The sequence below is a fragment of the Osmerus eperlanus genome, unplaced genomic scaffold, assembly GCF_963692335.1.
Source record: "Osmerus eperlanus unplaced genomic scaffold, fOsmEpe2.1 SCAFFOLD_248, whole genome shotgun sequence".
NCBI classification, from domain to species: domain Eukaryota; kingdom Metazoa; phylum Chordata; class Actinopteri; order Osmeriformes; family Osmeridae; genus Osmerus; species Osmerus eperlanus.
The window spans coordinates 1-24,121 of NW_026911953.1; the positions used below are offsets into that span (position 1 = coordinate 1).

At 48.7% G+C, this 24,121-nt stretch overlaps 5 protein-coding genes across 5 annotated transcripts; all 5 read right to left on the reverse strand.

Moving 5' to 3' along the window:
• Positions 1-4: 4 nt before the first annotated feature.
• On the reverse strand, positions 5-3,348 carry LOC134016822 (ARF GTPase-activating protein GIT2-like; the record flags this gene model as incomplete). Its single annotated transcript, XM_062456108.1, has 5 exons — positions 2,662-3,348; positions 1,483-1,565; positions 1,162-1,356; positions 660-791; positions 5-59 (listed from the first exon to the last, which is right to left on the reverse strand). Coding segments are annotated over exons 2-5 (456 nt in total), but the record flags the coding sequence as incomplete, so codon positions are not given.
• A 541-nt stretch (positions 3,349-3,889) lies between these two features.
• Positions 3,890-13,485, reverse strand: LOC134016816 (ARF GTPase-activating protein GIT2-like). The gene is made up of 15 exons (XM_062456101.1): positions 13,042-13,485; positions 10,656-10,789; positions 10,123-10,235; positions 9,720-9,825; positions 9,537-9,623; positions 9,294-9,424; positions 9,101-9,195; positions 8,906-8,951; positions 8,334-8,385; positions 8,165-8,237; positions 7,928-8,025; positions 7,705-7,816; positions 7,454-7,596; positions 6,806-6,955; positions 3,890-4,570 (listed from the first exon to the last, which is right to left on the reverse strand). Exons 1-15 carry the CDS (start codon positions 13,091-13,093, stop codon positions 4,148-4,150), a joined length of 1,815 nt encoding a protein of 604 aa, XP_062312085.1. The 5' UTR covers positions 13,094-13,485; the 3' UTR covers positions 3,890-4,147.
• A 362-nt stretch (positions 13,486-13,847) lies between these two features.
• Positions 13,848-15,960, reverse strand: edf1 (endothelial differentiation-related factor 1). Its single transcript, XM_062456105.1, has 5 exons — positions 15,688-15,960; positions 15,271-15,322; positions 14,916-15,076; positions 14,494-14,587; positions 13,848-14,362 (listed from the first exon to the last, which is right to left on the reverse strand). Exons 1-5 carry the CDS (start codon positions 15,763-15,765, stop codon positions 14,301-14,303), a joined length of 447 nt encoding a protein of 148 aa, XP_062312089.1. The 5' UTR covers positions 15,766-15,960; the 3' UTR covers positions 13,848-14,300.
• A 537-nt stretch (positions 15,961-16,497) lies between these two features.
• Positions 16,498-18,621, reverse strand: plpp7a (phospholipid phosphatase 7a (inactive)). Its single transcript, XM_062456104.1, has 2 exons — positions 18,037-18,621; positions 16,498-17,638 (listed from the first exon to the last, which is right to left on the reverse strand). The coding sequence occupies exons 1-2, from the start codon at positions 18,497-18,499 to the stop codon at positions 17,250-17,252; spliced, it is 852 nt and encodes a 283-aa protein (XP_062312088.1). The 5' UTR covers positions 18,500-18,621; the 3' UTR covers positions 16,498-17,249.
• Positions 18,622-18,850: 229 nt separating this feature from the next.
• LOC134016821 (nucleus accumbens-associated protein 2) lies at positions 18,851-23,793 on the reverse strand. The gene is made up of 7 exons (XM_062456107.1): positions 23,588-23,793; positions 23,227-23,334; positions 21,407-22,663; positions 21,044-21,220; positions 20,394-20,499; positions 20,194-20,291; positions 18,851-20,065 (listed from the first exon to the last, which is right to left on the reverse strand). Exons 3-7 carry the CDS (start codon positions 22,242-22,244, stop codon positions 19,545-19,547), a joined length of 1,740 nt encoding a protein of 579 aa, XP_062312091.1. The 5' UTR covers positions 22,245-22,663; positions 23,227-23,334; positions 23,588-23,793; the 3' UTR covers positions 18,851-19,544.
• Between the last annotated feature and the right edge of the window lie 328 nt (positions 23,794-24,121).

Sequence of the window (24,121 nt, forward strand, 5' to 3'; positions counted from 1 at the left end):
GAAAGAGGGTCGCCATCTCTGTTACAGCCACATGGATTCTTTCTGAGCAGGGTAGAAAGCTGTTGAAAGAATAGAAAGGTCAATAAGAGATTAGCCTTCAAAATGTTAAACAGTAAAACAATGAAATAATAATAATAATTTGTTACACCCATGACATGCTGTTACATTAACAGTCTGGGCAAAGCAAACTAGCACACAATTCAAACTCGCCCTCAAACTGCAGAACGCTGGTTAGCATTCACAGGGTTACAGGACGCTACCACACACAGCACTCCGGTAGGGAAGAGACAGCGCTCACCCTTCAGGGCTGGGTGGAAGAGCAATCAAGAACAATAAAACTAAACCATTCGTTTTAAGATCCATAAAACTAAAGGGAAGCCAACAGTTTTTCCTTCTTTGAAGAGGAGAGAGATTCAAGTAGCCACTACAATCACCTCACTGATTAACACGCAAAAGACAACTTTAGAATTAGTGAGAATGGCGTTAGTCTGAGGAAGATAGTCAACAGGCAAAGTAGTCCACACGCCACAGCAAGAAAGTCAGTGAGGAGGTGAGGGGGGAGGCATAACACAGAGAGAGAGAGAGACACAGAGACAGAGGGAGACAGACAGAGAGAGACACACACTGTGCCTGGGAGGCAGGAACAGAGGCCAGAGTACCAGGTGGAGGGGTCAGGGGGCCGGAGGCCGGGGGCTAGCAGGGGGGAGGGGGGCTTGTCCGCCCAGGGCACCAGGGTGCTGAAGCAGCCCAGGCTGTGCCTGAGCCTGCGCACACCCTCGCGCTCACACGGTCTGCTCCCGGGGGCCACAGAACCACACAGGGCCCAAGAGACAACACACCAGGGAGGAGGAGGGGGAGGAGGTAAGACGTGACCGGACAGAGACAGAGACACAGAAAGAGGAAATGTAGGGAGATAAATTAAATACTGAGAAACAGAACTGGTGAAAAGCTGAACTCAAATACCCCATGAAGAACAGTGACGAGGAACCCAAAAATTATTTGATCGACAAGGAAGTAGAAATCATGAATATGCCAAAAAGGAGAAGCAGGATTTTGATGTCGAACAAAACAAAAGGTGACAGCAGCTGCTTCCCAGGAGCCGGCAGCGTGGGGTCCGGCCCCGCGTGGGGTCCGGCCCCACGTGGCGTCCGAGCCCCTCACCTGTCGTGCTTGTTCTCCTGGGCGGCGCGCAGCAGCTCCTGGATATTCTTGGTGATCTGCTCCGTCTTGCGGATGACGTCCTCCGTGCTGGGCAGGCTGGGGTCAGGCTCCGCCTCCAGGTCGTCCAGCTCCGGGATGGAGCTGCCCTCGCCCAGCCAGCCGCTGCTCCTCAGCCTGCCCCTCCTGAACACGCTGCTGGGAGAACACAGGGCAGCCTTCGGCTCAGCGCCATAACGCAGATGAATGAAACACGAGGAACACTCGATTGGCGTTTAGGTGTTGGTGTCGGTCATGGTGTGTGTGTTGGGGGTAAGGTCCTACCCTGAGTCCTCCATTTCCGTGTCGTTGGTGGCGTTGTCATAGTCACTGTCAGGCATGCTGGTCTGTTTCTCCATCCTGGAGGCCTGAGGCGAGAGGGAGAGGGGTCACACATGTTGCTAGGAGACGGAGCGTCCTGACGACGCTGACAACGTAAACAGGAAGAGGATATGCTGCTGCAATCATTTCAATGCAAAGTGTACACATAAAAATAGATTTCAAATGTGTTTGAATCGTGTTTTGATAGTCAAATGAAAGTAATGTGTTTTTACACATTTTTTTAAACCAAAACATAAGACAATGAATGCAGATAACTACTTTGCATGAAACCAGCCAAGAGCAAAGAAGCACATATGGAACTCAATGTGAAGCCTCATAAACGTGATGGCCAGGGTTAGTAGAAAGGGGTTATCCGGGTTCAAAATATCACTTTTCCACTCAATGTGCCTTTTGGCTAATAAATAACTATTCCACATGGCTTTGCAAGTAAATTTCAAATGTTTTAACACATTATACAGTATTATACACAATCCAATCAGGGACATTTAATAGCTAACAAACACCCTGACAGACGGGCTGTTCTTGCAGACTGGTGGAAGGTGCACGACAACAATTAATCTCCTGAGAGTGGAGATTGGACATATGGACGGCATTAGAAACGAACAGTAAACAGTGGTGGAGAATGGTCTGAGGTGTTTGAGAACTGAGGGGAGGGGGGGGGGGGGGAATAACGGAAGAAATAAAAATCTCGGAGGAAAGAGCTTGCTCAGAATTGCTTCAGAACCACAACTTAATCACTTCACCCTGGTTCCGGTCCAAGTTAATAACTTTTGGACCAATAGTGAACAAACTAAAGAAATTAAGTCGAGGTTCCGAAGAATTTAGAAAGATTTAACGACGACAGTCCAAGCATAGCAGTTCCTTACAGTTGATTGGCATGAAATAAATATGAAAGGACATGTAAACATCGAGCTCCAGTCACGCATTCAGACCTTGCAATTATACTTTGTTTTACCACTAAAGGAGAGAAAACTGATTTGGAGAGTTGGTTTACAGGTATGATTTCATGCAAATCCCTACGCCTTGCAGAGGCCCTGCACAGGGAACTACTTTTTGCAGGACACAGCAGACAGCCAGCCAGAGGAAAGGTAGGGACCAGCCACGTACCGTCAAAATACATACCCTTCAGTCTCACTATCAGCCCACAAGAGACCAAACATAATCCTCTTCCTGTCCACTGAGCAAGATGCCACACCCCCACGCAAAGCCACCCTACCACAGTTCAGCGGCTGGATGAACAACATGACCCTTTTTCTTTCCCCGCCCCGAGTCTAACAGCCCGAGTACAAACCAGTCCCTTCGACGAGGAAGTCGGGATAACCGGAAAGGGCCGGTGTTAACGGAGGTGGTGAGAGCATGCTGGAGCGGCCGAGGCCGTGGGGGGGGGGGGTTAGAGGTCAGGAACGAGGCTCGTTTGAGGTTCTCCAAATACTGTCTCCACAGGTGAAGTGACGGTGTAACTGTCTGGTGTCTGAGCTACGCGAGGGGCAGACGTCCGAGGAGACTGAAACAGACCGTCTGGGAGGGAAGGAAAACAGAGGAGCGTGTGGTGCGACCGGTGAGGTTTCTGCTCTGTGGGGGGTGCCGTGGAGTCACGGAGAACTCCACAGCACTGGGCTGGAAGCATGACGGAGAGGAGGGAGGCCTGTGGTGGAGGGGTAGCTCATGCAGAGGGCCAGGTGGGGAGCAGGAGGAGGAGGGTGGAGGTGGAGGAGGGTGGAGGTGGAGGAGGAGGAAGAGGAGACAGCAAAAGGCAAGGGGCTCTCTGCGCCGGCTGCTTCCCGCGAGGCACGGACCAAGTGAGGAGGTACTTAACCCTTTGAGCACTTTCGTCCGGCGACCAAGACAGGGTGGATGGGAAGGAGGGGAGGGATGAGGAGGAAGTAACCAAAGCGGCCCTTCCCGTCTAGAAAAGGGTTCAGATCAAATGTTTTCAATAGATATGTGAAAATGTTTTATTTAACCTAGTTAGCGCTCCCAAAAACAGTCACCATTGGTTGATAACAATTCTTGAGAGCACTTGAAGAAAACAATAACTACTGTGAAAAAGGGAAAATATTATTTAAAAAAGTGTGATTGACAAGATAATGACAAAGTCCAAAGGCTTTAAATAACACCACATATTTCGATGTTCTGGCTATGCCTCCTTTGGATCATTTAGTAGATACCATACCTGCTGGAATTTCAATACAGGCGTGCAGTAAACTGAATCTTTAACTTTTGAAAAATGACAAAACAATGGAGTTAAACACATTTATAAAAACACCAAACACCATGAAGGACAGAGAACAGATTCGAATCATAAATGATGCTGTTAGTTTGTCACAGAGACAGAAAACGAACACTGAAAAACCATTTGTATGGGTTGTTTAATGCGTATTTGAAATGACACATACAAACCTTTAAAATACTTTAGATCAGAACAATGGTGGAAAGAAATGCCTATAAATCTACCTGAACAGAAAAAGTAGTCATAGTAACACCGGTAAAACTCCAGTAACGAATGAAGGCGTTCAGATACTGTATGAGACTAGCTGTGGGACTCTCACGTCTGGCATTGTCCGGGCGGATCACTACCTCCCAGCTACGAGATAACCCTACGCCAACTTCATCCAACAAACCCGTAGCGAGAGAATGAGGGGAGGGGCAAAAAAGGGGGAAGGAATGTTGCAGACAGACAGGATGTGGAGGGAGGGGGGAGAGAGAGACAGAGAGACGTGGAGGACAAGACTGGGGAGGAGGGTGAGGAAGTGGCAGAGGCAGGGTTGCAGGTCTTACTTACATGAGGAGGGAAAGGTTGCAGGGTGGGGATGCCCTCCTCTGGGTACGGGGTCTCCCCTTTGGGGAGGCAGGGCTTCAGACCGGAGCCAGTCTCATACATAGACATGGGCCGGCTGGACTGTGCAGCCTGCCGCCGTTTCAAGGCTGAGGGGCTGGAGGGGTCGGGGTGGCTGGACGAGCCGGGGACCTGATACATACTGGCTGGGCCCTGTCGCCTCAGAGAGGTATTCTCGCTTTGCAGAGACTGCAGCTGGAAGACACGGGTCGGCAGGACTGAGAGGAACTTCCTGGACACGCTGGCTCTCCTGGCCTGCTCTGGCCTACAGCTGACCACTCTCACGCTAAACCTCCATTAAAGCCTAATAGTTACCTCACGAGTTAAGTATTTGATGCATTTGTATTGTACCACGTATAAGCTACATAAAGCTGAATATCCTTAAGTCTCTGTTTCCATCCTGTTATGTAAAAGATTGCATATTATTGATATGGTATGTGTTACAGTTAATAATCAAGGCCCAATCTCTCGTGTTACTCATGCTAGGTTTCGGAAGACTCAAATCAATCACAAAGGGTCGAAGCAGGGTGTCAAAGCAAGCAGAAAGAGCAGCGGCAGGCAGGCAAGGTGGCAGGGGGGCCCTGGGGGAGCCCCCGGGACAAGCAGACCCTGCAGAACTGTGGAAGAATACGCCCAAGCAGAGACAGAGTTCAGAAACCAGGAAGCCCCTCTGGGATCTTGAAAAGACCTGGTACCATCGCAGAGAAATGCGTTCGGTTTCGGATGAGACCGTTATTCAGCCACACTGGGGGGGGGGGGGGGGGGGTCAATGGTGCTTTTCAGTAAGAGGAGGAGGGGGGTCAGGGAAAGTTGTAAATGACTTCAGCCGTGACTTCTAAACAATGCCAGTCCACACAGCTGAATCTCAGTGCACATGTTGACCACTAAGGATCTCCAGTGAGACATGTTCACCCCGTACTTCACTATGGAGACCAGCGCTCAGTCCACACCAGGCAGGCTGGGCTGACTCACAGTCGTCTCTATCAGTCCTTGGGAAACACAAGTCTAACCTCGCTGTCTAGCAGAGCATGTCAACAGAGCTTTCAACCCTGTGGCAGGGTCGCTCATCACATCAACAGATGACATCAGCATTCCAACATAATGGCTGTTTTGAAGGGGGTTGGAACAGAAGTGAATAGGGATATAGTCACTTTTCACTTTTTAAGTAAAAAAATACAATAAAAATCATAATCACTTGTCTAAATCCTTAAAACACACACTTTTGAAGGTAGAATTTAAGTGATCGTCATGACAGCTTTCTCGTCAAATGAAGAGGAGGTTGTACACAGTGGATCTGATCTCTTGCAGGGACGTGCTGTTCTACATTAGAAGGAGAATATCTGTGGTACAAGGTTATCTAATATCTGTGGAACTAGGTTATCTTTTCACCAGAGCAGTTGGACCTTTACAGATATCAGGCAAAAAACACATCTGTTATCATCCGTAAGAGAAAGTTGTGTTATCTCACATAATCAAGAAGGTCTGGATTAGATGACATTGGATTAGATGACAGTTACATTATTATTCCACCGGTACACATACAGTAGTTTAAAATGTTGTCTTAAAACAGTGGAGTTAGTCACTTAGTCAAATTACTAACTGAGGAAAGGCAATCGTGCATGCTGGTTATTCTTGACATGTCTGTTAGTACTATCATGTGAGATAAAACGGCTTTTACTGCAACGAAGAAAAAGAAAAAAAAATGTTTAATACATATTTCCAAAAGACTATAAAGCCACCTTGGAAAATTACAACATGCTGGCCAACATTTAGCAGTAAAAAGACAGGCAGTCTGGTGTCCAGCAGGCCTGGTCTGAGACCCAGGCCAGAGACAGCCTGGCCCACCAGAGGGGCTGGGAGGGGGGAGACTGTGGAGGGGAGGTGGGGGAGGAGAGGTGGGGGAGTGGAGGTGGGGGAGGAGAGGTGGGGGAGTGGAGGTGGGGGAGTGGAGGTGGGGGAGTGGAGGTGGGGGAGGAGAGGTGGGGGAGGAGAGGTGGGGGAGGAGAGGTGGGGGAGTGGAGGTGGGGGAGTGGAGGTGGGGGAGTGGAGGTGGGGGAGTGGAGGTGGGGGAGTGGAGGTGGGGGAGGAGAGGTGGGGGAGGAGAGGTGGGGGAGTGGAGGTGGGGGAGTGGAGGTGGGGGAGGAGAGGTGGGGGAGTGGAGGTGGGGGAGTGGAGGTGGGGGAGTGGAGGTGGGGGAGTGGAGGTGGGGGAGGAGAGGTGGGGGAGGAGAGGTGGGGGAAGGGACCAAAGCTTGCCTGACGGCTGTGCACCCATAAAATCTAATCAAATCAAACTTTATTTATATAGCGCATTTCATACCAGGAGGCAACACAATGTGCTTCACAGTGGGGTAAAAGGGGTTGGGAGATAAGTCCAGCCCTAGTCCAGCCCTCGGCCTTAGTGATCTGATTGGTGCAGCTCTGAGGGTACCTTTTTCTGCATGAGTCTGAGTTCATCGCTCAGGTTGTTGTTGACTTTCAGCAGCTGTTGGATCTTGGCCTCAGAGGCAGACAGGGCGTTCTTCACGTCCAGGAACTCCTGCACCGTGATGGGCCCGTCCGACAGGTCTGAGTCCAGGCTCTGGGAGGGCCAGGGAGGGGGAGGAGAGGGGAGGGGAGGGGATGAGAGGGGAGGGGAGAGGGAGGAGAGGGGAGAGGGAGGAGAGGGAGGAGAGGGGAGAGGGAGGATAGGGGAGGGGAGAGGGAGGAGAGGGGAGAGGGAGGAGAGGGGAAGGCCAGGGAGGGGGAGGAGAGGAGAGGAGAGGAGAGGGGAGGAGGAGAGGAGAGGGGAGGAGAGGAGAGGAGAGGGGAGGAGAGGGGAGGAGAGGGGAGAGGGAAGGGCCAGGGAGGGGGAGGAGAGGAGAGGGGAGGGGAGGAGAGGGGAGGGGAGAGGGAAGGGCCAGGGAAGGGGAGGAGAGGACGAGAGGACAGAGAGGAAAGAGAGGAAAGAGAGGGGAGGATTAGGGGGAAGGTTAGCGTTGTGGAGAGGCACATTAATGTATTAAATGCTTGTATTTAGCAGCCCCACACAACGCCATTTTCAAACATGAATGGAACGCCCAGGCGGAGCGGGCGGCACCTTGGTGCGGTCTCCCTTGCAGGAGGAGGGATCCTGGTCCGTGTCCTCGTCCGAGGCCACGCTGTCATAGTCGGGCTGGTCGTTGTCCTGACTCTCGCTGCCGTGCCGGCTGCCCACGCTCTTCAGGATCAGCTCCACGTTATCTGACAATGACAGAGCAGGCCCACGTGACAAACAGCCGTTCCTGTTGAAGGCCCGGCCTCCAGATTGTCACCTGAAGCTGGAGGAGATGGGGGTCATCCCATACCCACCTTTAGGACCCGTGATAGAATTCCCCTGCTGTCTACGTTTTGCATCGCTCAGTATATCGATGACAAGAGTCGCAAACTCGTGCGCGTTGAATCTCGCAAGTTTTTGTCGTCCCTGGAAGAGAATAGGAATGATTAGCTAAGCACCATCCCTTTACAAGAGAGGCTGAGATGAGGCTAACAAGTGAGGCTGACATGGAGTGAGGCTGGGGTGAGGCGAGCTTGCCTGATTTCGTGTCGACGAGTATTCCGGGTTCACAGGAAGGAAAGGCACCACTGTGGTCTCCGTCACCAGGGTGCTGTGGTTCTGCGTCGCTAACCAAACTGAACACAACAGACACGCACGTCATTACACGTCTGGCTTGCCATCGCAGCAACAACGCACCTCAACTCCAAACCATGAAAAGGACAGCGATTTTGAAAGCTGCGGAGGGAACGCGCGCCACCGACATCGACGTCTCACCTGCGTCCGTCTCTCTCCGGTCCACCTCGTCGTACACATCCATCGCCAGCTCCTCGAACAAATGATTACTGAGCTACAATGGAGAGACAGTCCTGTGTGAGGGGGCCATGGTGGAATTCATCCGAACTGATCGAAACCCTCAAAACATCAGATCTCACTCAGGACTCACCGACTGGAGCTTCTTCTTGGCTGCCTTTGCGAGTTCAGACAGATCTAAACTGCTGGACACGGAAAACAAATGTATAGACGTTTAATTTCTGATCTACGGAACTGGAGCCGATTTTAAACCTGATGAGATGGAATACTTAGGTTTACGTTGGTTGAGGGTCAGTTCTATTGGCGTATGTGAAGCCCTCTGTGACATTGCTTGTAAAAAGGGGCTATACAAATAGACACATTTTTATTTGATTTGAATACTTACATGTTCCTTATCCATTAAAAGAAAGCATTGAAAAAAAAAGACAACAGGCTTAATTCGGGGTCCATTATAAGTACATGGCTTTTAAACCAGAAGTGTAGGATTTAAAACTAAGACTGCATACTGACTAAGACAGATTGTATTTTAACTGCAACAATTACAGTGCAATTGTCTCGGGGGATCTGTGCATTTCCTTGCACGAGGGAACCCAAGAACGTGCCAGAACAGGCCTGCCAGCTCCTCCCTCTCCTCTAACTACAGGATACACTCACCGACAGGGTCGGGGGTCATCTGGAATGAAGCCATTATGTGTGTTACCTTACCTGTCTGCCATCTGGGGAATTATGAAGTGTTGGCCACATCTATGATCTGAAAGAAGACACAGACACCCATTGCTTCGAATAATACCTCGTAATGAAGGACAGGTGTGATAATGTTGCGAGGTGTGTGTGAAGTGTGCGTTAAGTGCTTGCGACATGTGTGTGTGATCAAATATGAGACATTGATTTCTCTCTCACCAGGTTTCCTCCCACACAGATAGAAAGCCAGACGGTCGGTCAACTCGTACTGGATCTCCACCAGCCTCTCTGCCAAGTCCTGGTGCCCAGCTTGCCTGCGGAGAAAAGATCCGCCAATCAAACAATGTCACAGCTAGCCAGGGTGGCGAAAAAGAATATTTGGCCTTCAGTTGGTGATCGATGACAGACTGACCTTGCATAGTCGATGGGGGTCTTTCCGCTCGTATCTGGGGCCCCGGGATCGGCCCCGTACACCGTCAGCAGCTCCGCCTGAGACACCTGGCCCGCCTTGGCAGCCACATGCAGCGGCGTGTTCCCTTTCTCCTGCAGGAAAAGTAAACAGCGCAGTGTAAAAGCCTCCCTGTGAAAAATCCACACCAGGAAAGAAGGGGGGCGGGGGGAGGAAGGGAGAAAAGAAAGGAATGGTGAATCTTACGGGGTGAAAGAAGTTAGCCTGGGCTCCCAGAGAGAGTAACCTCAAACATGTCTCCAGATTACCTGTGCGGACACTCGAGTGAAGTTGCTATAAAAAAAAAGAAAGACATCAAAACAAGGTGTTAGTGAAATGTTCTGTACCATTCTGAGAAGTGTTGTTCATCACCCCGACTTCTTTTCACACCTTGCTTAGGTCCTTAGCTGTAAAACTGTCATCATCTCGACAGGGCATCCGGTGAACAAAAGCCAACATTTGATATTTGGCTTTGATGAACTCCGTTTTGTTTGGGCTGTAAGATGACAAGAACAGAGGAGCTTAAAAGACCATCACACACACACACACACACACACACACACTCACACAAGAGAGAGCCTGGGGCCCCACTGCCATTACGAACAAGTTTCAACTATCACTTCCTGTCATAGCAAATCCACCATACTCCATGAGGCGAATTAGCTTCTCGAACATATCTGTACATTCAAGCTGACACTCGAGCTGCAGTAAAAGGCCGTTCTGTTCAATCATCTCTCCTATATTTGCGAGCAACACAACACCGCCATGCTTCAGACACTGAGGGGTGACTCACTGCACTTTGTCCTGGGGGTTGGCTTTGCGTTTCCCGCTCATGACAGACGCGGGGTCCAGGAGAGAGTGCTCCCATATCGAGTTGGCCCCATTGTTGTATAATGTCTGAACCATCTGTGTAGCAGAGGACACACATGAAGAGGAACTGTGTAGGAACAAAACAATGCAACAGACGTGAAATAACACTTATTGAATTTTTTTCAAAGACGCTAATTCTCAGAGAGATGCTGTCATCTACATTCAACCAGCCAGCTCATCGCCACAGTGCCAATGCTCTATATTGAGAGCAGATGAGGTTGGAAGCTCCATGAGACACTAAGCAGAGCTGTGACTACACTTGATAGCGAGCCAGGATAATGATCTCATCTCTACATGTCTCCAGGCATGGCAGGGAGCCAGTGGCTCATAAAAGAGAGCTCTCCACGACCCTCTGTATCTGGAGGAGAGGAACCAGGATCTGAGGACCCACCGTGGGGATGGGGGGGCAGGGGGGCGCCGTGGCCCCCGTGACACGCTGCCTAGAGAGAGGCTCACCTGGAGCTGGGTGGGCGGCCATGTGGTGTGCGTCAGGTGACGGACTTGGGAGCTGTGCCTGCCCAGACTCCGATGGACACTGCAGCACTCGTCGCAGACCAACACGCCCCTGTTCACCGACGCCCAGCGAGGCTCTGGGAGGGGTGGGGGGTGGGATCAAAAAAAGAAGGTACAATAGTAAGTATTTAAACAGCTCATAACTGTCATTCTTATTTGAGTTATACATCGCTGTCAGCTTTCATCTCCACACAGCTAAACCAGACTTCAAGCTTTGGGTCGACCGATCTGTTTGTTTAACAAGCTGTAACAAGGTTCCTTGGTTTATAACACCTTCCGTGTGACTGTTTTGTTCCATTGCTTAGGACCATTATTCAAATATTTGGCATGCTGGCTTTGGCAGACCACTTCACTTTTCAGTTGGCTACAGACTCAAGCCTCAGACCTACCATTCTGGTGGCTTTACACTTCCACCTGCCTGAAGTCTATCTGAAACTCAGCCAAGCTCAGATTACTGCAGATAATGGGGACAGTAGGCTGGTCCATCAAGGCTAAAGTTACATGATCAGTGAACACATTAATGACTGTGCATAAGCAGTCTACTTGGCCTGCTTTGCAGTAGACGTGTTTTTTTTGTTGTTTTTTTTTATAAATATAGGACATTATAGATATAGGTCAGTTTGTGGTAGAGTGTACGTATGTGGTAGAGTGGTGAATAATTTTATTCTCTGAATCTTCTGACCTTCAGTGGTATTGAGATTTAGGCTAGCGGTGCACAAAGCGCAAATGGGAAGTTCAACCACACATTTCCATATATGGGTAGCGTTAAAAACGACATGCTCAACAAACAAAAAAAATCTCATCCTTTTTCAGCTGAGCGAGAGAGCAATTTCCTCTTTCACAAACTAGCCTTGAAATAATTGCAGCGTGAAGGCTTGTGCCCAACATGCATAAGCAGAGCAGGACACTAATGCATACCCTGGTAAAGGTAGTTTTCAAGGGCCCTTGGGGTAGCATACAATAGTCAAAGGAGCTGGGTTGAGATAATGACAGATGCACCAAACAATCTAACTGACAGTCACAGACACCACCAAAGAGAGGGTTGGGCTATTGTGAAAACGGAGGCAGGCTCCTTGGAGGAAACAGAGGCTGGCAGGAGAGAAAAACTTAAGTTAGCATCGAAAGCCAACACAGTGGCTGCTACTCTGGGGAAAACGTACGTTCATAAGAATGAAAGGCCACACGAACAGATGACGACAGCACCGGGCTGATTTGGCGCTGGAATGGCAGCAGGCAGGGCTACCAGGAACAGCTGAGGTGTGGGTTAAACAGCTGTAGGGCCTCTCGCGTGGGGCACCTGGCCCTAAGCTTTCTGTCTCTGCCTTCCTGTCCACACAGGGCTGGGGCCTGCCGACAAGTCTGCTCACTCCTCAACAAATGTAAGTGCGGCTAAATTAAAACGACGCCTGCGACTGCTAAAAATATGCAGAGACTCAAGTACAACAACTGGTAATAGGAGGAACCTGGAGGGGCATACCAGGACAGCTGGTGGAGGGGCCTTGACTAATGAGTCTGGTGGTCAGTGACTGGCTTAAGGCTTGGGGTCTTGATGATTTAAACTACTGGTAAGGTTTGTAGTATCATTCTTAGTGAAGAGCTATACTTAGAGCATGGGCCTAGGTCACTGACTCACATAGCCTCCTACCACTGGTTTTGTGATGCGGGGAAAGTCAAAACAAAAGCTTTTTAGAATACAATAGCAAAAAAATCAGTCTCTGCATCCTCAATTCATTCAACATCCTGTTTTTCTTCCTGTATTCACTGGACAGCATCAAGTCATTCTTCTCTAAAAGATGCAAAGCACCCAAAACAATCCTTAACTGATTCATTCAACTCCTAGACTGATAGAAATATAAAAACACTGTATATAGAATGGTCGTATAGGCCTATGTGACCTGATTACATCAGTAATAAAACTATGACATTGGCATGTCTAGATTCAAGATTCTGTAAGTGAAAACAGTGACACATTATTAGACCTGCAACACCTCATCTGACTAGTCCAAACATTTATAGAGGTTTTTGTAATGTGACTTTGAGATATTACATTCGATCTGTAAGAATGATGTCATGCATGCCATTCAGACAATTACCTCACTGGTGCATACTGACGCAAATTAAGACAACAAGCCTACTTATAAATCAGTTACACCATATGTATGTTACGGGCTGATCCGCTAGCTCGCAGAGTTGACATGATCTGCTTTAACTGCTGCTGCATAGTAGTGTATTGTTGTAACGTTAGAATTACTATACTAACTGGCCCGCCTCGGTGATTTGAGTTGACAGCATCATTTCATGCCATGATGACCCAGTAACACAGACTTACCTGGAACACTGCAGTCCGCGCAAACCTCACTATTCCTGAGACGTTTAGACATCCTCTTTGCCGAGAAAATGCCGTTAATGTCACGGAAACTGATCACCAGTTTAAAAAGTGGCGACTCAACTTAACTCCTCCGGTTTAGCTAAATCTCTAATCACAGTAGCCAGATATCTATGCTGGAGAGCCACTCATTTTGATGGCTTTGAAAGGATATGGCTAGTTAGCTAGCCTAGCTGCTGATAGCTCAACATCACAATGTGACAAATAGATAAAAATGTAACCAGCTGGATTGGATGATAACTACGTTCGATAGCTAACAGCTTACGCGTACGGTTTGAGATTGTCCGTTCGGAAACTCCAGCTAGGTGGAATAGCCAAGCCCAAACAAGCCCGACAACCGTATGAACGCGAATCCACCACGGACATATTCACGTTTTGCATTCGGGCGGGGACGTACCATCGGTGACGTTTGCAGCGAAGGCGGAGGGTGCTAAAAAGCAGGCCTTTTTTAAGAATTGCCTTCGAACTAGACAGCGACATCTATCGCTCTGTCTGAAACTTTAAGTCCAAATTGAACTGGTTAGTTGTTCGCATTGGTGTCATTCAGTTTGTCGTTGCCATGAGCGTCAATCGTTCCTAGTCGTAAACCGTTTTCAGTGAGGGTTAGGCAATGTCCTTGCCATCCACCTTGTATCGATGTCAAGTGTACTAGCTCTACATGTTATGTTTGTATATGTGCTTGGATTCAATGGATTGATACATATGTTCATTTTGAAAGGGTTGTTTGTGAAATAATTCAAAAGAAGCCATTGTTTCACATGCCACCTTTTTGTGGTCCCTTGACTTTAGTGAGTGAAAAATCATAACAGTCGAGGAAAGCGTTATTACAGCAATTTTCTAGTCATATCAGGTTGTAAGCAAATAAATCATAGCCGTAAATGTAGTCCATTACTAAGGCCTACACCCACATTTGGTGATAGTTACATGTTTTATCATTCGTTTTAGAGCACTCTGTAAATGTTTAACTAATCTTCATTGTAGCATTGCCAGTCATAAGCTGAAAGCCCAAAGAAAAACAGCCGCACAATTTATATCCTGAATTCATCTGTCCAGTCAACCTGACGTTTATCATGTCATCACAGGGTGACTGCTGATCTTGCATGGAAAAGACAGGCTGCCTAGCTGAATCCAGAAGTCGTGATGCGCATGCCCCCAGAAAGGTAAACAACAGCCAGACTAGAAGCTTCTTCCGGTATGTGATGTCACTTCTTCTGCGGCAGCGGGTCCATTGGTTTGCCAATGTCTCTCCCTCGTAGCTTTAACCCTAGAAACAGCACGGACAACTCCAACAATTAGCTCCAGGCCATGGCAACACCCATCATAAAATGTAATTAACCTTCAGTATCATAACCAACAAACGTGTGTTTAAGTCACCTCATGGCCTGCTACACTCACCTATTGCTCTTTCGATTTTGCCCATAACCTGGTTGTTAGGGATGGCCTTCCCGCACTCGTAGTCCGCAATGACCTGTGGCTTCTCGTTGATTTTCTGTGACGACAACCGCAGAGAATTTAGAAACATTCATACATCATCCAAACCAGTTATGCTGAGCAAAAACTAATGAAAGACACATTTCCGATTAGTATTTGAAACTATTCTGTTTGGTGAGTGAGGAAGGGGTGTGGCCTGAGAAGTGTGCCACAAGCCACAGAGTAAGCCTCATGGTCTGAACAGGTGAACATTTTAGGTGGTAGGTCAGGTGTGTGTACGTGTGTGTGTGCGTGTGTAAGTGTGTGTGTAAGTGTGTCCGTAGGTGTGTGTGTGCGTGTGTAGGTGTGTGTGTGTGTAGGTGTGTGTAGGTGTGTGTTCGACTCACAGTGGCCAGGTCCTTCTGCGTTAGGCCCTTGTTCTGTCGTCCCTGCTGGATCACCTTGCCCACCTCCAGGGGAACCCTCTGGTGCTGCAGCTCCTCCGTCTCGCGGTCTAGCTTGGCTGTGTTCTTGGTGATGACATGCTGCTTGTTCTGCCCTGCAGCCCCTGTTAAGAAAAAAAAACACAGGGAATTAAGCTGTCGTTACAGGAAGCCATTGACATTATCAACATACGGATTGGATTTATCTGAAACGCCTGTGGGAAGCGAGTTTGCCATGGAATAATTTCCTTATGCACATTTCCATACCTTTACCCTGTAACTTTTAACAAAGCCAGGGCCGAGTTAGTGGGATTCTTACATTTCTTTGATGTTTCTAGTTCTTCTCCGCGTCTCTGGGCTGCTGCGACAGCCTATAAAACAAAGCAGCCTGTTCGTATCCAAAAGCAAGGGCTTTTTGGCTAGCTAGCCCCATCGATGCAATTTACTTACCCCCCAATGACATCTACTACTGCATCAATGGGGCCCTACCCAAACACACGCATACCAGTATGGGTGTAAACCACAAGCTCAATATTGTTAGCTTTTAGCTAACGTTAGCCAACAGTTAGCTAGATAGCACGTTGACAACATTCGACACCCTAGTTAAAACGTGAAATTAAAAGGTAGCTAGCAATAAAACGTAATATGGTGTGCTCAGCTGGTAAGTGGTATTGGCTGCCAATTGTGGTAACTTGCCTAAAATAGCTCAGCCTGTTAGCATGTCCAGCTAGCCTACCTGCTTGGACTTCGATTGCGCAGCAGTTGGTCCTTTCTTCCTCAGCACGGTCACGGTGTCCCAGTCACTTTCTGCCATTTTGAACCTATCTTAAGTAGTAATAACTGATGAAACGTAAAACGGTTCGACCGATACAAATACGATCCCAGCTTTTAGTTGGAGCTGAAGTGTGCTTGGAACCAGCTAAAGAAACGTGGTGTGGGGTTGGAAATGGAGCTACCGTAATTGCTTGCAACCGTATTTACACCAGTACCTTCTTCAGCTTGTCGTCATCGCAGTTTCCGGAAATGGCGTGCGCACCAGAACAGTTTTGTGCAGTTATTTTTTAAACTGCTTAAATTATACGATTGTATTGTTTATAATTTTAAAATAATATTTTGAGGTTTATTTTTTAATTGGGTGTAATCATGTACGAGGCCTGTCACTCAATATCTGATCCGTCCCACCTACCCGATTTGTAAAACATTTCGGCTTTCTACTCCAAGCAGTGTTTGATTTTATTTAATTCCAGCAAGTTAATAGGCTATATATTATTAAGACAAAATACAGTATATTGTTTACGGTGAAATGACCAATGCTGTGAAGGGACGCTTTTGTTATAGCTACCTGTAGGTGGCGATGCACAGTCATGCGCCTATATCGCCTCAAGGCACATTTTCATATGCTGGAATCTGTTCGACCAATGTTCATCATCAAAATTATAATAATATAAATAATAAATCGATTCAACCTTGGGCTGAGGAAGGATATTTACAAGTTTGAAGCACATTTATTTTACACAACCATATGTTTAATACTTGGAGAGTTCAGTTAAGGCTGGAAAATAGATTTTTATTCCATTGTTGTACAAAACCATGCACGCAGCTTCTTAACTTGATAGAACATGCATACTCTGTCCTGGCTTGGTTCATAACAGTCATAAACTCGTCTTATTTTATCTCTTTCTTTACCTCCCTCATATGTGTTCAACTCCAGTCTCTGTTTTATTACTTCATTTGCCAGTATATATTTTACATAAGAACAGTTTATGAAATAAATATAAACTTTGTAGACTAATAACAATTTTATAGCTGGTACAAAACCCCAATTCTTTAAGACCGAGACATTGAACATATAAAATATCAGACATTTAGAATACAGATAATCATGTAAAAGTCTAAAACAAAATCCCTGATAGATTAAGGTTGGGTTCCAATCAGTCTGATCATTCCTGACTGTCATACATTAACATGCCAATACTCTTATACTTGAACAACAGAAATATTAAACAAAGAATATTTGTAAAAAGATGAGAAGAAGATGTCTATTATATATTGCATACTGTTTGGAGAGAAAGGTTGCTGAAGCTCAAAATAACCTATTTATAACTAGTGATGGATGAATAACTGTAAATATTTGCATTCTTTACTGTGAGAGGAAGGACGGGCAGAGCAAGGGTACATACTGTTTCAACCATCTCATGTATTTGATCCAGTTGTCTTTGTTGATATTAGATCAGAGCTGATTGGCTGGGAGGTAAGAGGCTGGAAGATGGCTGGCAGGAGGGAGATGGGTGGGCGTGCCTACAGCAGTGGGCTCCAGCTAAGCGTTCCCATGGCGATAAGAGTCTGGCAGGTAGAGGAGGGCAACCAGACCATCTCCACCAGGGTGTAGTGAAGGTACCCCAGTGCGAAGCCGCAGCCCACGTCTGACAGGTGGTGGCGGCCGAGGATGATCCGGGACACGCCCACCAGGAAGGCCCAGAGAATCAGCAGGACGCGCAGCGGAAACGCCAGCACCAGATGGGCCAATAGGAACTTGACCAGCATGGAAGCGCGGCTGGCATGTGCCGCGGGGAACGAATACACGTCCATCGCCATGTAGTCGAAGAAGCTGGGCGCCATCTCCCAGGGACCCTTGCGCTTGACCAGTTTCTGCATCCCAGCAACAGTCATAACATCCAGCAGGAGGGCTGAGGTGGAGACAGAGAAGGGTGAACTATGGTCCTGAAACCCAACCCTGTAACACCCTGACCCAAACCTCCCCTGACACACTGGGAGAACATGTTTGGTCAATGAGAGCATATGCAACTTTGACAAGAGTTACAGTTTCAAAATTCAACGTCTGTTCAAAACTCAACCTGCTTGATTTAGAAGAAACACTTGCAGAAACAACAATTTACCACGCCCAGAAGAATAAAATAGAAATGTTATTCAATACTCAAGGGATAGGAACTGCAGCCTATTAATATGCCTGGAGTTAGTGAGCCAAAGCGAACTGCAGAGGGAATATGAAGCATGCAACTTCTCTACTGTTGGACAGTTAACATATACACAAGACACAAGAGACGGGATCGGATTATTAACGTACCAAGTAGAAGATTGACCAGAACCTCTTGTCCAGCCAATGTGTTACTCCTGTAAAGACAAATGAGGGTGCCAAAAACCCATGGTATCCCGTGGCCGGTAAATGCGAGCAGTTTGACCATGGAGCGCATGCTGCCCCACGAGGATGTGGTATACGCACAGACCCCTAGGCTTTTGGACATGCAGATGTCAATGGCGAGGAGAGAGCTCATAGCAATCCCCCCAAACGATGGGTTGAGCTGCATACAGTCTTCCTCTGGTAGTTCCTTCCGGTCTTTGGTGCCTTCCACCGGTTCCTGCTGCACGCCCTCCGGCTGATTTGGGCACGAATGGCGCCTCGCAGCCCCAGGACGCCTTGTACTCCCCCGGGCCTCAGGTCCCCCTCGGAGAGGCTGGTTTAACGACAGAAACTCCGGTCTGTTTAGGACATTATTCCTGTCTCTCATTCGAGCTCGATTAACAGGCATCTCGGTTCTCCCGCCTGAAGTCCGGATATCCAGACAGTCAACAGACCGTTCCTTTCTAAGGTGGTAGCGGGCCACAAATAAGGCGGTTATGCTTGAGTTCTGCAGTGATAGCAAGTGTTGCTCCAAAGCTTCCAACTCGGTTTCCGCTATAAATAGACCCACTGCCCTTCTTATGTGCGCCTTCACGTGGCCCCTCAGTTTAACTGTTATCCGACTCAGCCTAAATTATGGCCAATAATTTACATCATAAAAGTATTTTAACACACAAAATAATACACAAAATCAGAAGCCCAATAAATATTTTTTGAGATATTGGCCAGTGTATATTTGCAACTAAACACTCAACAAACAAGCTTTTAAGCTTAGCTTTATTGATAACAAAGAATAGCAAGAGCTTTAAGCAGACCAAATTGTCAGTTTTCTGGTTATAACTTCGACAAATCCTGCTTTTAGAAACACCCCCATTTTAGACAAACATTCTCCTGCACAAAGCATTCTATAGTATGTACAACAGCAGTATTCCTAAAACTACATGGTCCACGCCTACAGCACCACCAGATCTGAATGACCTCGTTTGAACATATTGTGTATTAATAGACTTCTGCAATGCCCCCATTTGTTTAATCTCAGCCCAGTCACACAGTCTTAAGTTAGAGAGTGTTTAGATAACATCTTCTGTCCTTCGCACAGTAGCTTTGTAGGGTTGCAGTTGAGTTTGTCCGTGGGATCAGGCTCATCAGTACAGAGCCTTCAGCCAGTCTTCAGCCAGTCCAGGGCCCACATCTGTCCACCTATGTACATCTGACCTCTGACCAGCCCACAGGGGGCACTCTAGAACAGTACTGGTCGCCATAGCATTATCAAGAAGCCTTTATTTATGAGTTCTATTTACACGCCCGTAGTCAGAACTGCAAAGCTGGATCTTGCATGCATCACAGTTGCCAAACAAACAGACACATACATATTTTATATATATATATATATATACTGTGCACCTATATGTACATATAGATGTCTGCAGCGGAAGCAGATAGAGTCTAAGATCTTATTGGCTGTCCTCCTGTGGTTCCTCCATTGTCTCCTCCCCTGTCTCCTCCCCTTCCTGCTGTTCTGTGAGGTGGGGGGAGGAGCCTCGGTGTGGACTGGGGGAACTGGCCGGGAGAGCCTCTGCAAGGTGGGCTTCAGTCCCGTGGCCTGCCTGCACAACCCCTTCTCTCTCCGGGTCGGCCCCTTCATGTTCCCCCCGGGAGCTCAGGAACTGCAGGTGAGGCAGGAGGGCCTCCCTGCGCTCTGCGTAGAGGTGGGCGTCAAGGGGGAGGTAGGCTTGACTCAGGTGCCGGGGGTCCAGGTCCAAGGCTGAGATGGCGCTGGTCTGGGCCGGGGCCGGGGCCAAAGCCGGGGACCCTCCGGTCTTGGTCTGGCCCCTCCGGTGGCTTTTGTCAGGGAGGAGGGATTGGATCTTGGGCAGCCAGCGTTTCCTGACGCGCCTGGCGTTGGTGCACATGTCCGCCGCGATCACGTTCATCTCACTCTCCTTGAAGTTGGGCGCAAAGTTCTGGCAGTACACTGAGAGAGAGGACGATAAGGAACACAGCATGTAGCACAACTGTGGTTTCGTGGATCAGTTGTAGGTAAACTGGTGCCTAGGAAACACAGTGTGGGGTTATGACAATCTGTACAGAAGAGAGACCAACGTTTGACTGTGTTTAAGACCCGGTTGTCCAGAGGTTTACGGCTCGGATCATTGGTTGATGAGCGAATCCCAGTCCCGCAGCTATTGGCCAATGTGTTTCTATGGATACAATACCACAATCAGTCACCACAGAGATTTCATCAGGCCATTCCATCTGTTTCTCTCTCTCTCTTGCTCTCTCTCTCGCTTTGTTTTTCTCACCTGTCAAAGAAGGTAGCCAAAAGTCTTCTAAGCAGGACTTTATGTTTGATGCCTGCGCACAGGTGACAGTTCATCAGCTGACCTCTTGTCATATACACACCAGAACCTGGAACACAGACCAGAAACAGCAGAGCACGTCATGGAACACAGTTGTAGATGTGTGTTGGTTCTACAACTACACACACAAGGTGTCCTTTATTGACTGTTTCCATGACGACTGTATCATTACAGATGTTACAGCAGCCTTCACGGGAGCGGTGTTATGCTACATCAGAGCAGTTAACTTCTGTGGACATTAATCATTCTGGAATGTCATCGTGGATTACCTTTAGAAGAAGAAACATTTTGCTTTTCAAAAAAAGTTAAGAGAAGAAAAATATTTTACTTTTTGACCTACATTATGCTGACTGTTACAGACATTGGGGAATTTGAGAATCAATTTGAGAAATGGAAACCAAAACTAAAAGCAAATACATTTTTTAAAAGATGAATTGGAAACAGCGTTTGCATTTACATTTGAGCACTTTTGCTTTGGAATTGAATCTCACTTCCTGATTTGACCCCAACTCTGTTAGACGGACAGAAAGCGTAACCATGGTTGCATGTCCACAGAGAGCAGTGTCGAGGGTCTGCAGGAGGGGTGGTCTTACCTCCAACCAGCTCCACCTTCTCTCCAGGGTCTCCCTCTGTGTAGAGGGTGGGGTGGCACCGATATCCAATCTGGCTGATCAGACTGGCAGGAAGAGCCATCGTATCTCGTCCAATCAGCACGCAGGGGCGCCTCTCTGTGGCCAATGGGAGGGACAGCATTTCCACCTTCTGTTGCACTGAGGGGACAGAAGGAGCACTTGAGAGGCAGAATAGTGAGCATGTCTGACGGATGACTGTGCCTGTGAATGCGCTGTACATGTACGCCAACTCTTAACACTTTGTGATACATGCACTAGAGGTGAGGTATGCGTGAGTGTGTCTAGCAGAGTCCTTCGTGTGGAGAGGTAGGAAAGAGAGATTACTGCTGTATGGGTTGGGAGGATGTCCGTAGATCTGGCCAAAGATTCCAGGCGTGCTGCTTCCATAAAAGTCCTCCTCAAACTCTTCTTCTAAGGGGTGGGAGCCAGGGCTGTCTGTGGCTGGCAGGCTGGAACCTCCAGGACTAGAGCGCTCCCCGCTGGCCGCAGGGTAGGCCTGCAGCCCAGGCACCACCCCGCTGTAACACAGGGCACTGCTTCGCGTGGCGTTACCCTCTGACCCTCGGGATTCTGCCCTCTGACTTCCTCCGCCCTCCGCCCCGGGACCCCCCCCGTGCTCCTTCTGCTCCCCCTCCAGCGGCGTGTCACACCTCTCCTGCTTGATCCGCCCACAGGCCAGCAGAGCCTCGGCTGAGCCCAGGCCCGAGGGCCGGTGGCTGGGGCTGCAGGGCTGAGCGTCCAGCCCCAGGTCGTCTGCGCTGGTGGTCTGGGAGTCGCAGTGCGGGGAGCTGGTCTTCAGCATCAGCTCCATGCCTCTCTCCACAATGTTCTGGATCTGCAGGTACCCGGCCGTGTACATGAGGACCAGCTGCTCACAGGGGGCCATGCTCAGGCGGCCCGTGTAGCAGAAGGACAGGATCTGCTGGAAGCAGGTGGGGGTGACGGAGGAGGGAAGCTCGAACAGGCTCTGGGAGTTGCTGCTAAACAGGTCCCTAAAGTAGAGGCTGCTAGCGGCTAGCACGGCGCGGTGGGCCTTAAAGGCCTGACCGTTGACCAGGATCGCCACGTCGCAGTACTGGCCCAGCAGACGCTGCTCGTTCAGGCTGCCCAGCACCGAGCTACCGAAGTTTGGGATCTCCATGTGGAGAAGTTGGGACATCATGAAACTTCCTGGGCTTGCAGAGCTTAGCACAGTGGGACAAGTCCAGCTACGTGGGTTAGCTTAGCGTTGCCTCTTACGGAAAGACAAGACCAGGCTATGTAGACTAGCCTAACCAGGAAGGTAGGGCCAGGCTACCTTAGAGGCAGTAACTATATACCTGAGCTAGTTCAACCTAGCTTTGTTTGGCAAAACATCAATAGGCTACATAAGATAACCTAACCTACCGAAGAGCTAAGAGACAGGTACAGGATACCTGTGAGTAGAAGAATGACTGAGTACCTAGGATAGTTTAACGTATCTTGGAAGAACAGGCTACTTGAGCTAGCCTAGCCTAAAGTAGAGCCTCCGGTCAGTAATAGGATCAGGCTACCTGGATTAGCCTTGCACAGGTTAACACCTGGGGGTAGGACCAGGGGTATCTGAGGAAAGGAGGGGAGACATAGAGAAGAAAAAGAAAAGGAGGGAGAGAAGAGGACATAAGTGGATGGGTGACAGAGTAGAGACAGGAAGAGTGAGAGGGAGATGAGGAGGGGAGGGAGGGAGGGAAAGAGGGAAAAGATGATGATCGAGGGGAGGGGGGAGGAGGAAGCAAACGGGAGAGAGGGGGAAACAGGAGCACACAGAGAAAAAGTTGAGTACATGCAGACAAACAATGCATGCTAATGTCTAGAAAACAACAAGCTCTATCACTAGCATCATCTGCACTCATCCACCCCACCGCGGCTAACACAGCTAGCATCAGCTCTCTCCAGTGCCACGAACAACTCTACCCCGTTGTTTTTTCCCCCCTATGCAGTCTAAGTTTTCCTGCTCCGCAGAAGCCGTCAGGTATTCTGGGGATAAACACACCAGCCAGACTAACCCACACTCAGCAGAAATCCCCAGCAGCTGTCTCTCTCGCTCTCCCCCTCTCTCTCCCTGGCTCGCTCGCTTTCTGTGCTCCGCTCAGCCCTGTGCCTAGACTACAGAGGCTCACAGAGACCGTTACCCTGGCAGACAGGCAGCCGCAGCGCTCCAGTCGTCCTCTCCGTCTCCATGCGAGGCAGAGCTGAAGAGGAGGGTGAGGTTCTGAGCACAATCAATGCATCGTCTGGCGTGTGTGTCACAGGGAGAGAGGGGGGGCCGGGTGTAGACACAGACAGAGGGAGGGAGAGAGGGAGGGGGGAGATGGAGAGGAGCGGAGGAGTCATTTAAGGACATGGATAGAGCTAATGCGGCTAACTGCCCTGCAGAGGGTGGCTGTGTACTGTGGAGCAGAGAGAGAGAGAGAGACAGAGAGTGAGAAAAGAGAACGAAGAGAGGGGCAAAGGACAGACGCGAAGACAGATAGGGACATTACGTACCTCTTCTGCTGGTATAGGAACACATTCCAAGGTTGAATGTTACTAAGGCTGTGCTAACCAGCAGACACACAGGAAGGGAAACTGCTGCCCGGACTGTGTGTGCTCGAGCTAACATGTACAGTAGCTGAACTATGGTTCTGGGACAGTCTGCTTGACTCTCCTGCTCTGCCCGCCTATCTGTCTCTGTGCCATGACTTGGCCAAATGCACAGCGCTGCAATGCAGTGCCTGGCCCAACTTGGCATGCTGAGTACATAGTGTGCATACTGCGTCTATGTGCCAACTAAGAGAGAGAGAGAGAGAGAGAGAGAGAGCGGGAGAGAGGGAGAGAAACAGATATAAAGGCACTGACACTGACACGCACAAACTATTGAAAAGCCTCACCTGTCGTCAGATAAACAGATCGCTGTTACAATATGAATTGTGTGGAAAACACACACATCTAGCCCTTCATCTCAGGTAGCTGACTGCATCAGACAGTACTTACATTAACATGATTGTCATGTAAGCAGAGGGCAGGGGAGGGAAGATAAAT

Bases quoted from the DNA above. Each gene is read 5' to 3' on its own strand.
- plpp7a (XM_062456104.1), bottom strand. From the start codon at position 18,499: ATGCCTGTTAATCGAGCTCGAATGAGAGACAGGAATAATGTCCTAAAC. The intron at 17,639-18,036 runs GTACGTTAATAA...TCTCCACCTCAG, and splicing joins TCTGGTCAATCTTCTACTTG to CCCTCCTGCTGGATGTTATG.
- edf1 (XM_062456105.1), bottom strand. From the start codon at position 15,765: ATGGCAGAAAGTGACTGGGACACCGTGACCGTGCTGAGGAAGAAAGGA. The intron at 15,077-15,270 runs GTAAGAATCCCA...TTTTCTTAACAG, and splicing joins ACTAGAAACATCAAAGAAAT to GGGCTGCAGGGCAGAACAAG. The intron at 14,363-14,493 runs GTGAGTGTAGCA...TGCTGTTTCTAG, and splicing joins CAAAATCGAAAGAGCAATAG to GGTTAAAGCTACGAGGGAGA.
- LOC134016821 (XM_062456107.1), bottom strand. From the start codon at position 22,244: ATGATGTCCCAACTTCTCCACATGGAGATCCCAAACTTCGGTAGCTCG. The intron at 21,221-21,406 runs GTAATCTCTCTT...CTGTCCCCTCAG, and splicing joins TCCTCCCAACCCATACAGCA to TGCAACAGAAGGTGGAAATG. The intron at 20,292-20,393 runs GTGAGAAAAACA...TTGTATCCATAG, and splicing joins TTGGCTACCTTCTTTGACAG to AAACACATTGGCCAATAGCT.
- LOC134016816 (XM_062456101.1), bottom strand. From the start codon at position 13,093: ATGTCTAAACGTCTCAGGAATAGTGAGGTTTGCGCGGACTGCAGTGTT. The intron at 10,236-10,655 runs GTGAGCCTCTCT...TCTGCTACACAG, and splicing joins GGCCGCCCACCCAGCTCCAG to ATGGTTCAGACATTATACAA. The intron at 8,386-8,905 runs GTAAGGTAACAC...TTCCGTGTCCAG, and splicing joins ATTCCCCAGATGGCAGACAG to CAGTTTAGATCTGTCTGAAC.